Source organism: Mchenga conophoros, linkage group LG7 (genome assembly GCF_057382185.1).
Source record: "Mchenga conophoros isolate Kocher_MC1m ecotype Shallow Benthic linkage group LG7, M_conophoros_male_GT1.1, whole genome shotgun sequence".
Taxonomy (NCBI): Eukaryota; Metazoa; Chordata; class Actinopteri; order Cichliformes; family Cichlidae; genus Mchenga; species Mchenga conophoros.
Window position 1 is genome coordinate 8,111,602 of NC_140532.1, and position 13,460 is coordinate 8,125,061.

At 38.0% G+C, this 13,460-nt stretch overlaps 1 protein-coding gene across 3 annotated transcripts; it reads right to left on the minus strand.

Annotated features, from left to right (window-relative positions):
- Positions 1-403: 403 nt before the first annotated feature.
- On the minus strand, positions 404-12,738 carry kras (v-Ki-ras2 Kirsten rat sarcoma viral oncogene homolog). 3 transcript variants are annotated; one of them, XM_085281819.1, is made up of 6 exons: positions 12,480-12,738; positions 10,194-10,311; positions 9,310-9,488; positions 7,177-7,336; positions 4,654-4,769; positions 404-2,879 (listed from the first exon to the last, which is right to left on the minus strand). In XM_085281819.1, exons 2-6 carry the CDS (start codon positions 10,302-10,304, stop codon positions 2,762-2,764), a joined length of 684 nt encoding a protein of 227 aa, XP_085137945.1. In that variant the 5' UTR covers positions 10,305-10,311; positions 12,480-12,738; the 3' UTR covers positions 404-2,761. The 3 variants fall into 3 exon arrangements, with proteins under 3 accessions (XP_085137945.1, XP_085137943.1, XP_085137944.1); XM_085281817.1 differs by having other exon boundaries at positions 404-2,878; positions 4,646-4,769; positions 12,480-12,735; XM_085281818.1 differs by lacking the exon at positions 4,654-4,769 and having other exon boundaries at positions 404-2,878; positions 12,480-12,733.
- Positions 12,739-13,460: the final 722 nt, after the last annotated feature.

Here is a 13,460-nt window from a genome sequence, read left to right on the forward strand (position 1 = left end):
TCCATGATTTTCAAAATGAATAAAAGTAAATATTTGTGCTGTGACTTGAGTATATTTAGTGCTTTTATATTCTTTAAAATGTACCAGGTAGAACACGGCTGACTCTACAGCAAGTGCGAGCAGATGGAGAAATGCGCCTTCAGAGCTGCTCCTTGTCATCTGTAATACTTTTCAAACTGAGTGAACAGTGCCATCTACTGGGAAGACTGGCGAAGTCTTCAAATATCAGAAGAACAAAATGAGATCCTATTTTTAATCACTGCAAATTTGTGTCAATACTGCAGTTACATTCTCCTATTCTCCAGCCGTTCGTTGTGCTGTGATGGAAAAAAAACTAATCAGATCATTCAAATTGAAGAGGAGGAAAAACATTATGAAGGAAACAGAAAAAAAAAAAAAATAGTTGGGTTCCTCTTTACTTTGTTCTTTATTACACATTAAATAGGAGTGGTGAGATTTATGGCAAAATAGACTCATTTGAGATTAGATCACCACTCTACATTGCCCACCACAGGTATGATGTAAAGTGGTCATTCATTCACTTCCCTAAACCTGGACCCCAGTCACACTCGCTGTTCACATACAGAGAGCGGAGCGAAACTCCATTAAAGCAACATTCATGTAGACACAAATGAAATGAAGCACAATTTACAAAATATGCACCTCTCATTATCACAACTATACAAAGGTTGTTAAAATACGATCCAGGTATAAATGATACATTTCAGAAATCAGCTGTTGGCACCCATTAAAAGGAAGAGGAATATTTCAAACATTACAGTAAAACTACTTGTGAAACAGTATTGTGGACAGGAGGGTTCCATAATTAAAAATTGCATCAACAGTTATCATCTACTTCATGAAAGAAAAAGAAAAAAAGAAAGCAAAAGAGGTAATAATAAACTGGGTCAAAATCCATTAATCCTGAAAGCAAAACATCACTTTTTGTGGGAATAACAACGCTCCCCTAGAAGAGCATTTTGTGTATCTCTAGAGTACACGGGGGAAAAATAAATGATGTTTCGGCTCTTCCAACATCTATATGTAGCACCTAATGCAAAGATAAAAGGCAAATTTAAAAAACCCAGATGAGCAGTTTGTAAATACAATGGAAAATGGTGAAATTGGGGTTGACCCCAGAAGGAAACTGGACTTTTTATTATTTTTGTAATAAAGTCAGACGATTTAATCTAAGAACCAATTTTATGGCAATTATTGCCTCATTTACAAACATCCGTTCCAGTTGCATCGCCACGCTAAACACATTTTATGAGAGAAAAAAAAAAAAAAAGAGAAGAAAAATTATTTTGCTGGACAATCATTTTTGTTGAAAGGCAAGCCAACAAACAATTTCAACACTCAAGCAAAAGAATCCAAGGAGTAGGAGAGAGAAGGGAAGAAAGAAAAAAACAAAACCCTCTTCGAAAAGCTAAACAAAATCTGAAAATTTATTTGGACAACATTTTGAACAACCTCTGTGACTCCACACCAAGACAAATATTCTTGACAGCTGCGTAAAGGATTCGTTCTGCTTTCTAGCTGCTCACAAGCAAAGAAGTTAGTGCGCAAGACACCTCCGTGGCCTCTTATGTTCTGCTGCTGGACAAACCTTAAATTATGCAGTGAACCTAAACATTACGGTCAAATACGAAGTCCACAAGGAGGAGGACAGCTGTTAACAGCTGTTTTTGAGCATATATTGATGAAATGATTATTTGTCAGGATGAATCAAAACAATCCTACAGTCAAATCTTAGCCTAAAGAAAAGCAGGAAACTTTTAACCGAAGTCAAAAAAGGCAACACAAAATGACCCTCATAATGTGGCTGCTAGTCCCATCTTATTAAGACAAAAATGGGTTCAAATATATATCTTGCTTAGAATTTCTGCTTTAAAAAAAAAAAAGAAAAAAAAAAAGGCAGATTTATTTCTCACAAAAGCAAAAAACTACTTTCAAAAAAACCTGAAAAACTAGACTATGTCCAACCGAGTCAGAGTTCTTTATCGCTGGCTTCGTTTAATCCATCGACCAGAGGCAGTTTACCCATGTCTTCTAGGACATAATTCATGCAAAAAGGAAAAAAAAAAAAAATCTCTCTCACCTCATGGCAAGAACACACAGTACTAAGAAAAGACAAATTAATTAATAACTAATGAAGGTGTTAAAACATTCAGAGATGAGTAGGAGTTTGCATGCATACTTATCAGTGGCATAGCTAAGTCATACCTAGAGGTCGTTAGAGACGGGGACAAAACACGGGGGCTGGGATTGGATCTCATCTGGCTGACTGTTGGTCCTTTCTTCATATCCATATTGTCTACGTGAGCGGGATGAAAATTCATTCTTTGGCATCCCATACTTTTAAAAAGGTCATTAGAGAACATGACCTTTCAAGCAAAGAGAAAATTAACTCACGGTTTAATGAATAATTTGTTAAACATAATTTGCAATGCAATTGGCTCCCAGCTCTGTAAAATGCTCCAAATCAGCATTATCATTTAAAAAAAATAACAATCCTAAATTCATCAGGCTCTTGAACCCATATTGTGGGCAACTGGCACTAAACTGAAAATGAAGCTTATTGGTGTCCAAAGAAGCAAATAAGAAGAGAAAAAAAAAAAGAAAAGGCAGAAAATTCAGTTCAGGTTTAGTATTGTGTGGGTATGGAGAAATAGGCTAATAATTTAGTGTAATGTACAAAATGTATTACTTGAACTGTTCAACATAGTTGCATTTTTTTGTCTTAAAAGGGAATCATTATTCACATAATTGTACACTTTGTCTTGGACTTCTTTTTCTTCTTTTTGCCCTCCTTGCTCATCTTCTCCTTATGCTTCCGGATTTCTCGCACTAACGTGTAAAAGGCATCGTCGACGCCCTGGAAAACAAGCAGAGAGTGTGCACCGTTAGAGTTAAGAAGCTTTGTTCATGACTGCACTGTGTAAACTTGTCTACTAAAAGTGAATCAAAATCTCCAAATAAAAAGTCTGTCCATTTTAAATACACCGTTTTCTGATTAAGTGTACATTCTGTAAATGAGACACAATTCGGGGGATCAATCCGATTCGAACCATTTAGGACATGCTGAATAAAATGTGTTTCAGAATAAAAGTCAGTGGTGCTTCCACTGACATCAAAGACAGTGGCTGCAGTTACATGGGCTTCATTTCTCAATGTCATCAGCACAGTCTGGCACCAGTACAGGATTTAAAATGTATGTACCTGAAGTATTCATAAAATATAGTTCCAGTGGAAAAGATGCACCGCTGGGAAAAGTGCTCTCACAAGCAATGAATAAACAAATTTAAATTAGCCCTTTTAAAAAAAAAAAAAAAAAAAAAAAAAAAGAAAGAAAGAAAAGAGTTAAAGGGGTAATAAAACTTTGTTTTGTTTTTATATAAATACACCAATTTATTCTGACAGAGGTATTTAAATTAGGCTTTTATTCTCTCACAAAGATCCTATTCAGATTATTGGTGAGTAACAGGCTCCATGGAAATGCAGCAAGTGTCGTTTTAATGGCACACTGACGTAAATGTGTGATGAACATTTTGAACGGTGTGTAAATGTGACAATAATCTGTAAGGAGCAGTAGAGTAAAGAGCCTGAGGCCAATTTAAGGTTTTGACAAAGACAGCAGGAAAACAAAACAGAGTAAAGAAGAAGGGATTTATATCAGCAGGAAAAATTGCCTTAAAACCACACGCACACAATTTGTTGACGACACATCTCTGCCATTTTCTCAAAGCGCATCCTTCGCAGAAACACATTCCAGCAAATGATTCAGTCCAATGTTTGCAGTAACATCCTCTAATCACACATGATGGCTAAACCAGCCCAAAAACCCCATTGTTCATGCTGATTTCAGCCCATTAGGACACTTTCACACTGGTAGTCTGAATCTAGGAACGGTTAGCCTGGAAATCTGACTGTGTGAACACAAGTGCAGACCCCTTTCCAGGTTGACTAAAAGGAAAAGGTCTGGCTGCCAAAGTGCAGAAAGAAGGTTTCTTTCATTATAGGAAAATGTATTTCAGTAGTCGTGTTTGGATTAAAACAGGACAGAAAACAGACTCCCAGCTTTACAGTCGGAAAACAAACCCAAACCTGGTGCTGTGTTAGTTTTTATGCTCGAGTTGAGCAATAAGGTAGGCACTTGTTTGGGTTTTTTTGTAACATTTCTCACTCTATGCAGACTGTTACTTCAGTCGTGCTTTTTCTACTTACAGCGTTCAATTTTTCTGACATCTCTCAATAAGCACAGTCATCATTCATAATGGAAATAAGGGGAGAAAAAAAAATCCCCACCCCTATATGAGGAAGGCATAATGCAAATGTCCACCAGTGTGAAAGTAGACTAGCTTGCATAGATCAAAGTTCTTTAGGCTCAGTAAACCAATCCAGTGTGAAAACAAACTCAATAAAATCAACCATGATACACAGAAACACTGAAAGGACAGGAATCATCAGCTGCCTCAGCCTCATGTTAGACTCACACCACAGCCCCAATAGAAACCAGCAGGTTAGCTTTGAGAACATGTGAAGCACCAGCTCCTCACTGAGTGTCTTCTTCCATTTCCTTCACCACAATTCCCACTAACAACACACACGCAGAGCTGGTGGGTGTGCGGCTGCATACACTTACCCCTTCACATCACAACACACTTTTTAAGCTTGACACAGCGCGGAGTCTTTTCTTCCTTGCTGATCTTATTGACCCGGTACAGCCTGATCTCCCGTACCAGAGTGTAAAAGGCATCTTCCACTCTCTGCAGTATGAAACACAACTTTCCTCAATGTTGAGGAATACACAGGAGGAGGGGGGAGGACATACTATTTGGATGCATTTGTTACAAACTACAAATACGAAGGAGTAAAGCAAACTGGCGGTGCAGGTCTACTTGCAAAGTTTGCCCTGCCTAATCCTCTGCATAACACTTTATTTCAAAATCTTGGGATATGGATGAATATAAATGTTGATTTCCCCCCCCCCCTCCATATCTTTAAAAATATAATTTGAGTGTTTTTAAGGAGAGGAAATAAATATTAAGTCATTCAGAAAACAAATACTTTGATTCAGTATGTTGCCTGACCTGACTACTATTAAGCAATGATGCACTGTAGTCTCCTTACTTTTCCATCCACATTGAAACTGACAGAAGCAGTGTATTCAGCTACATCAGTCCAAAACAAGTGCAACGCATTGAGTATATGTATACAGTTGTAGTCAGAAGTTTTAATTCACTTATCATGGGCATGAATGTCCTGATAATTTTGGGCCATTATTTTTTTCTTTCAATTGATTGTACAGCATACATCTTTAAGCTTGAGCTTTGAGTTCATTTTAGTTTTCTCTAATCCACACAGGCTCAAATACAAAGACACGCCCCCACTAATATTTGGCTAAATGTCCCTTCTTGAGTTGCACCTCAACCAGACACCAGCCATCAACACGCTTCTGGCATAGTTCTGGCTGGATTGCTGACCACCCTTCTTGGCAGAATTTGTTGAGTTTGTGTAAACTTCTGACCACAACTGTAAACAGACAGTGGAGAGGTGTAATATGGTGCAGGAGTGGTTCAGAATTTTGATTACCAGTGTGGCTGCTCTTATTTTCACCTTCTGAGTACATGTATGCAAGTGTTCTGTGATGGTAAATAAGATCCCTGAGACATCTACTGTAGTGAGGACTAAGACAAGGCGGCTCTCTTTGCTTTAGCTTGTGGTTTTATATCTGCTTGTGGACAGATTGTTATGAATATGATACCTTTACAACTATGTAAGACGCAGTTAAACTTTACAGTCATAATAAAAATGTCACAATACGAATATATTTGCTTTTTTTTTTTTTTTTAAATTGCATATTTAAAAAAAAAAAAAAAAAAAAAAAAAAAAAAAAAAAAAAAAAGCAGCAAAGCTCAAGCCACCAGATTTTAATTTAGCCAATTATCCCCTCTGGCCTCTGCACCACAGCCAATTTTAGATGATTCAGTGAAAATCTCATTTTTAGCAGATGCATTTGGGAATCTGAAATGGAGTTACCATTACTTCCAGCAGAACAAGCTTAAATGCTTCTCTAGAACTTTATTTTTCAAGATGACAAATGCGGCAAGCAGGGTAAGTCGTGAGCGAGGACTGTGTTGGTGTGTCCAAAACCTCCTTCGTTATTCATGTAACGTGTGCAAGTTCCAAAACTGTATGACGTTTTAAAAACAGACACCTTCCAAGCTTGCAGTGGGCGAGTGGTAACAGTATTTGTTTGGTATCATTTAAAAATTGTATATTGTGCCCATCGTGCATTTCCAGAGAAGATTAAATTATTTAAGAGTAGCCATGAGTGGCTTCAAATAAATGTAATAGTTCCGGTTCTAATAGAAGCAGCACTGTGTGGACACTGAACTTCCCTGCACCAAAAGGAACTATGATTCACCCCAGATCAGAGAACACTAAAATGCACTTACAGATCACTCCAATAGCCAGTCTGCTACCTAAAGCCATGCCCACAACACACACACCACTGATATCACAGCAAAATCTTCCAAAACCCCAGACACAGCAACCAGTAAGCAGAATCATTAACCCTCTGATTAATTTCCGACACTTTGCCCTTTCATGCAGAGTCCCTGACACCGATTTGCTGATTATTTATAAAGCAGGATCCTTTGCAGGTGGGCTAATAATGATTTAATTCACATATCCGTGACAAAGCAGCATGCAATGATTACATTGTCACCCATTAAATTTAAATTAACCAAAAAAGATTTAATGATGCACAGCGTGTTACCTGAGACAATTTCAAGCAAGATAATCATTTAAGAAAAAAAAAAGAAAAAAAAAAAAAAAAAAAAAAAAAAAAAGGGACCAACAGAGATAGCAACACAAATCAATAATCCCTCATGATACAATCACATTCTTGTGATCCATTTCCCAAAATCATCCAGCTGTGTTACCAAAATTACCATTAGCTTACCTTTTCTGAAAAAACAATTTGATACGAAAGGAACATTTATGGAAATGACAAAACGACCAATAACCCTGAGACCACATGCACCTCCACACCATTTAACATGCTCTCCATACCTCCAGTTCAATCCCACAACAGTTTAGTGACAGAGTTGACAAATGAGCCACTTTGAGTCTTGAGGACAACACTCAGTCTGTTGTTGGGATTCTCACCTGTCTGGTTTTGGCTGAGGTCTCAATAAAGGGAATGCCGTAGCTACGTGCTAAGTCCTGAGCCTGCTTTGTGTCCACTGTCCGGGACGGGAGGTCACACTTGTTCCCCACCAGCACCATGGGGACGTCCTCAGAGTCCTTCACCCGCTTAATCTGTTCTCTACACATTCACAGCCAGAACAGAATTGCAGTTTTAGTTTCATTTTACTTGTGTAGTACTCCATTGGTTACGTAATACGATGTTAGAAAACACTGTACAAACAAACCACACTGAACACACAAAACACTTGTAGTGTACAGAATGACTTTCTATAAACTGCAAGTGTTGCTGTAGTTTTCAGAAACAAGAACATTAATGACTTAAGCTCAGCCCCTTACAGAACACTGATACACATATTCTGCTGTAGTTGTAATTCCTACAGTGTTTTTGTACATTTTAATAGAAGATCCCATATATAAACAATATTTTAGTATATCAGTAAGTTGGGGGCGGGGGGGTTGCTACAGTAAAAAAATAAATGAAACTAAATAAATAAATAGCAATGATACTGGTATCGATATTGAACCGTTCGATACAGTGCTTTCGGTTCGGTACGCATATGTATTGAACAATAAAACATTTATTTTATCAACTCTTCTTCTGACGATGCTGTCTGTGTTGAGCGCTCAGTGGATCTGTGTTCGACTACCCCGCCTAGGCTGCACTGTCGAGTGCAGATCCACTGAGCGCAGCGCAAGCTAGCAAGACAGAAGCTAAGCTCCTTGCAACATGGCAACTGCCTCAATGCTACCTGAAATTGAACCTCCCCCACCCTCATTCAGATCTGGCGTTTGGAACCATCTTGGTTTTCATGTGAAGCATGACCCTGATGGTAAGCGCGTCATGGACAAAAGTAAAACAGTATGTCGGATAGAGGTGGGAATCACCATACATCCCACGATACGATATTATTGCAATTTTTTAAAATATTTTGCAATAGTTAGATTCTGTACATAAAGGTAAACTTTATCAATATTCATTTTATCTAATATCAAAGTCTCGCACTCAGTCTTTCTCTCATTTCAGTCAGTTTTATTGTTGACAAACTGAACGGTTTGTATTACAGTCTAGTCCAACTTAACTGAATGCAACCATCTGGTACAATTATAGCTATTCTGAACTATGCAATTTGTGAAAACTATGCACCCCATTCAGCAACTGAAGAATTTGAAAGTAAATTAAAACAAAATATAATTTTACATTAAATAAAAAAAGTTTTAAACTTAATTTAAAAAAAAAAAACATGTCTTAAATTAAAATAAGTAAACAAAATATCACGATACTACACAGTATCGATTTGTTTCCCCCACCCCTAATGTCGGATGTGCCACGCAATGCTCAATTTGTGGGAACTAGTGCGTTAGCGCAGTTAGCCGTTTACGTGTTGACGCCGTCCAGCCCCACGCACGGAGCGATCCGCGGTAACTTGTTAACGGAGATTTGACGCGTTATGGTGTTAATGTCATTTTAACAAGATTAACGCTGACAGCACTAGTGGGAACAACGAATATGACTGCACATTTACACCGACATCATCCTAGTGCAAAGACAAGTGGAAGCAGGCAAAAACAACAAGCACGCATGCTACAAACTTTAGCCGAGTCATTTAGACAGCCTTTAGTACATGATTCTCCTTATGGGGACCTGATATGTTTAATATGCTGCTGAGAATATACCCCAGAAGAAGGCTATAGTATAGCTTTTATTTTGGAAAGAGCCATTTCTCTGTAATAAACTCTCTTTTCCAAAGATGAGTGATTTCTCGATCAGATAGATTTTTTTTATTTTGTTGTTTCAGCAACATTAAATTTAAAAACTGTACTTTTGAGTTAAAATATACATTTATAATTTTAATAAATTAAAAATTAAAAAGGCATGAACATTTTTTGTATCGAAAAAATATCGAACCGTGACACCAAAGTATCGAACCAAACCGTGAATTTTGCGTATCATTGCACCCCATATATATAAAAAATATACATTTTTATATATACACTTTAGTGACTTCAAAATACAGCATGTTATTTCTTAGTTTTAAGTAAACTACTACATACTGGTTACAAAGACATGAGGCAATTTCTCCCCTAGCTCACCTATAGTGGTGAATGTCTTCAAAGGACTTGGTATTGTTGATGGCAAAGACACAGAGGAAACCCTCCCCTGTCCTCATGTATTGATCCCTCATGGCGCTGTACTCCTCCTGACCTGCTGTGTCCAGGATGTCCAGTAGACATGTCTCTCCGTCAATGACTACCTGCTTTCTGTAAGAGTCCTGGAAGCAAAACACATGAGAATCCTGGAATTTAGTGGTTTTAAGAGATGTAATACAATGAGATGATAGCTTATTTAATAATTTTTAAATAGATTTTAAGTTACTCTAAATGTGTCTGCTGAGTGTGATTTACCGATGATATCGCATTTTTAATCTAATAATTACGATACTTAAAGTTATGAGATGATTTCAATAAAAGATACCACAGGGCATCTTCTGTTCACTACACCAGTAGGGCACTTCATTTTTCAGCAGACCTCATATTACAATGAGCTCATTTCTACCGTGTCGACGTACTCCAGCTTTTTATTACACTGATAACTACACTCAATCCCATCTAACACAAATAATTACTCTTTGCTCCAGTGAACAGCCATACCTTTGGATGCCATCTTCTATTTAATCTATATCAATGGTCTAACCTCCAGCAACAAATCAATAATTGATTGAAATCATGATGGGACTTAGTTTGATCACTGGCCTTTTGAGAGCTCGGGCAGGAAGACATCCATTGAAAGTTCTAGAAAACCTGTTTGGAGTCTCTCTTTAAAGCTTAAACCAGTAAAACCTGTTGCAACTCATTTTTGTGAATATATACACATATATATATATAAAAACAGGACTTACAACTTGTGCTGCCCCCTTTCATATGTCGACACATACACAAAGACACAGGAACAGAAACATTCTATATTTTTCCTTTACCTCAATGGTGGGGTCATATTCATCCACGAAGTGATTCTGGATGAGCTGAATGGTAAGTGCGCTTTTGCCAACGCCACCAGCTCCCACCACAACCAGTTTATATTCTGTCATGATTCACCTGCAAGTTAAAAAAAAACAAAAATACAACCTCATTATATGATTATCTTCAGTGAAAGTCAAATGGAAAGTATTAGTTTATCTGGTGCACAATCAATGCCTCGTGCATTTTCCACTTAAAACAATTTTACAATCTAATCGCATTCAAACATTGTCATTTCTGTACAACAACCCGTTTGTTTACTGGAAATCTGCACACTCAGGACTGGCAGAATGAGAAGATATTAATATATGAACACCACTTCCAGTGAGTAACTCAACTCGCCCTCAGCTATTCGTTTAATAACACACCTGAATCACTGGGAAATTAGATTTCACACCAAGTTTAGTTTGCTTTTCACAGAGAAAATGCCCATTTTAGTATTAACCAAGAGGCTTGTAGAAGAAGCTTGCCACAAACACAATAGATGGTTAATCTGCATGTGTTTGTATGCAAATGGAGGGTATAAACAGAAAAAACCCAAATGGATTCACAAAAAGCTGCTATATTATCAAATATTCTTTAAATAATCAATTGAAATTGCTGTCTCTGAAAATTGTCAGAAACATCAAACGTGAAATAAAATGCATAAAGATGAGATTATGCGTATATATAATTAAATGTCTAAATTCAGTAGTGTTTTCTGAGTGACAGCTCCACAACAGACGCCAACCCCAGGCAGAAATCCATGACATTACATTAAGGCTCCAAAATTGACAGGCAACTGGGAGGGTCTCTGCTGTCTGTCTGCTGTGTGGAGCGGAACACATCAATAGTAGTTGCTGGTCTTTTCAGAGGCTACAGCACAGAAAGCTCAGCTGAGCCTGCAGTCAGGGAGGAGTGCCACTAAATATTATTGCTATGTCTAGAATGCTATGCATTTGCCCAACTACTAATAAACTAGTTTGTGCTCACAACACTTTTCTTTATAAAATTGTCCCCCATTATTTCATCTACACACTAAGTGATTTACACATGTCATTGATGAGGATGCCATCTGTAAAGAAACAACCTCATCTTTAACCTGAACAGACAAGACCAATTCCAGTGTCAATGGAGATTCCTCTGAGTGTGCCACATGGCTTTCACGTCTCTATGTCTATGCTGTCACTTTGCAGCATACTAGTCAGTGAAAGTGGAAAATGAATGAATACAGCAAGCTGTCAAGCAACAAACAACAATTTAAAAATAAGGAATTTAGCTCTTGTACTCCAGTAAGAAAATATAATTTGCGTTTTAAGGATTGAGATTCTTTTTTTTAATTTTTTAATACAGTGAATGATATCTGCTTCAAACTGTGGCAAAGTTTTGAAGCTGTGGAAGGTCGATGGAAACCTTATTTCCTTAAGATAGGAGTGTGCCACTCGTGGCTGTAGCTTGCCTTAAACTGAACCCATTAATGGCATGCAGTGCATCCAACTTTATGTTGACATTCCTGAAATCAAGGACATTCCCAATAGAGGAAGAAGAAGAAAAAAAACCCCACTGAACTGAATATCACTGCGGGAGAAAAAAAAAATATCACCTATTTCACAAGAAGACTTGTCGATATTTATTAGCAAACATATCGTTATGCTAGTTTGGAACGGTTAGCCGGCTACGTGATTTAGCTTTTCAATGAAAGACCACCTATCATGCTTCAACAGGTAGAAGCATCAGTAGCATACTTAAAAGTCAACAGGGATTTTGATTTAAATTCACCGCTTTGCGACTACAGGGTTACCATAAAGGCTGTGTGAAACCGTCTGAGCACCGGGCTGCTGTGCTGCTAGCAAGCTTAGCATTGGAGCTCGCCAACAGCCTCGAAAGTAAACTCACCATGAGACCACATCAGCTAACTTAACGTATTATAAAAATGTAATTCATTAAAAGGAGCACTGGCTGCACCGCCTACCCCGACACACTCGTTATCATTCATTCAAAGGGGAAGGGTGCCAGATTTTGAAGCCGCCATTGGTAAGCTAGCTCACAGGTCTGCGTTGCAGGGCCAGACGGTAGGTTAACAATTGGGCGTAGTTAAGTTCAAAAAACCGAAAATGAATAATACCACTATAGCGGTGTTGTTTAGTGTTTAGATAGCGGGCACGGTGACCGACTAACTACATTAGTGAAAACAATGTTTCGACAAGCACTACAAAAAAAAAAGGAAAGGGGGCCCAACATGTAATAATCTCCTCCATTTGTTTTACCTTTTACTGAGTGGAGTTCCGCGTCCGAAGTAGCGACCGAGTCAAGCTGATATTCCTCTCGTTTCACACGATCTCTGCATTTCCTATTTCTCACCAAAACCCCCGCATTTAAGTTGATCTGTCGTCGGTTCACAAGCAAGAGAGAACATGCGAAAAAGTGAGCAAATTAATCGATTGAACTTTCCATTTGATCCAGCGCCCCGGCCTAGCTGCTCCGTCTGGCCTGCTTTACGCGTATATGGGCGGATACCAGGCGTACTTTTACCCATAAACCATAGCAGGATTTCAACCGGTCTGGGGCATTTATCTCTCGATGTGTGTATGTGTCGCAATATGAGTTGTAATACACTGTACTTTGTCATTTGTGTGCGCATTGCGGCTCTTTTACACAGTTTTCATTTATGACTAGATTTATATAAGCACTGATTATTCTACTAGTAGTGGAGATGTTACCTGTCTTTTTTAATTCACATATGTATGTTTTTAAAATTATTATTTTTTAACCAGAGTGAGAGGTTCATATCAATACTTTAATGATTGAAATGATTAATGATTTCATTGATATACCCACAAAGGTCACAATTTGTAGGACTTGTGCTCTGACTGCTGCTGCCTGCAGTCAACAAAGCCTAGGGGGCACTCCACGAGCTTATTTATAGGCTCTAAATATAACTGGAATGTGCAGGACGGACGTCATTCCCAGGCAGGAAAATGATTTGGCAATCCCTTGTCAGTTTTCCTACGTGTTCACAAGGGTTCCTCCTGCGCACTGCATGTGCAGGCGTTCGTAACAAAAGACGGACACAAAACCCAAACTTATGTTTAAGGATAAAAGGAAAGAACAGCATATAGCATGTTTTGTTTGTTTCTTGTTTTGTTTTGTTTTCTCTTTTAGTCATGAGGATTATTGCCCATTGTACCAGAAAGGTTGTTTTTAGTGGATTCTGTCTGGGACCTTATACTAATAACATTAAATAAATA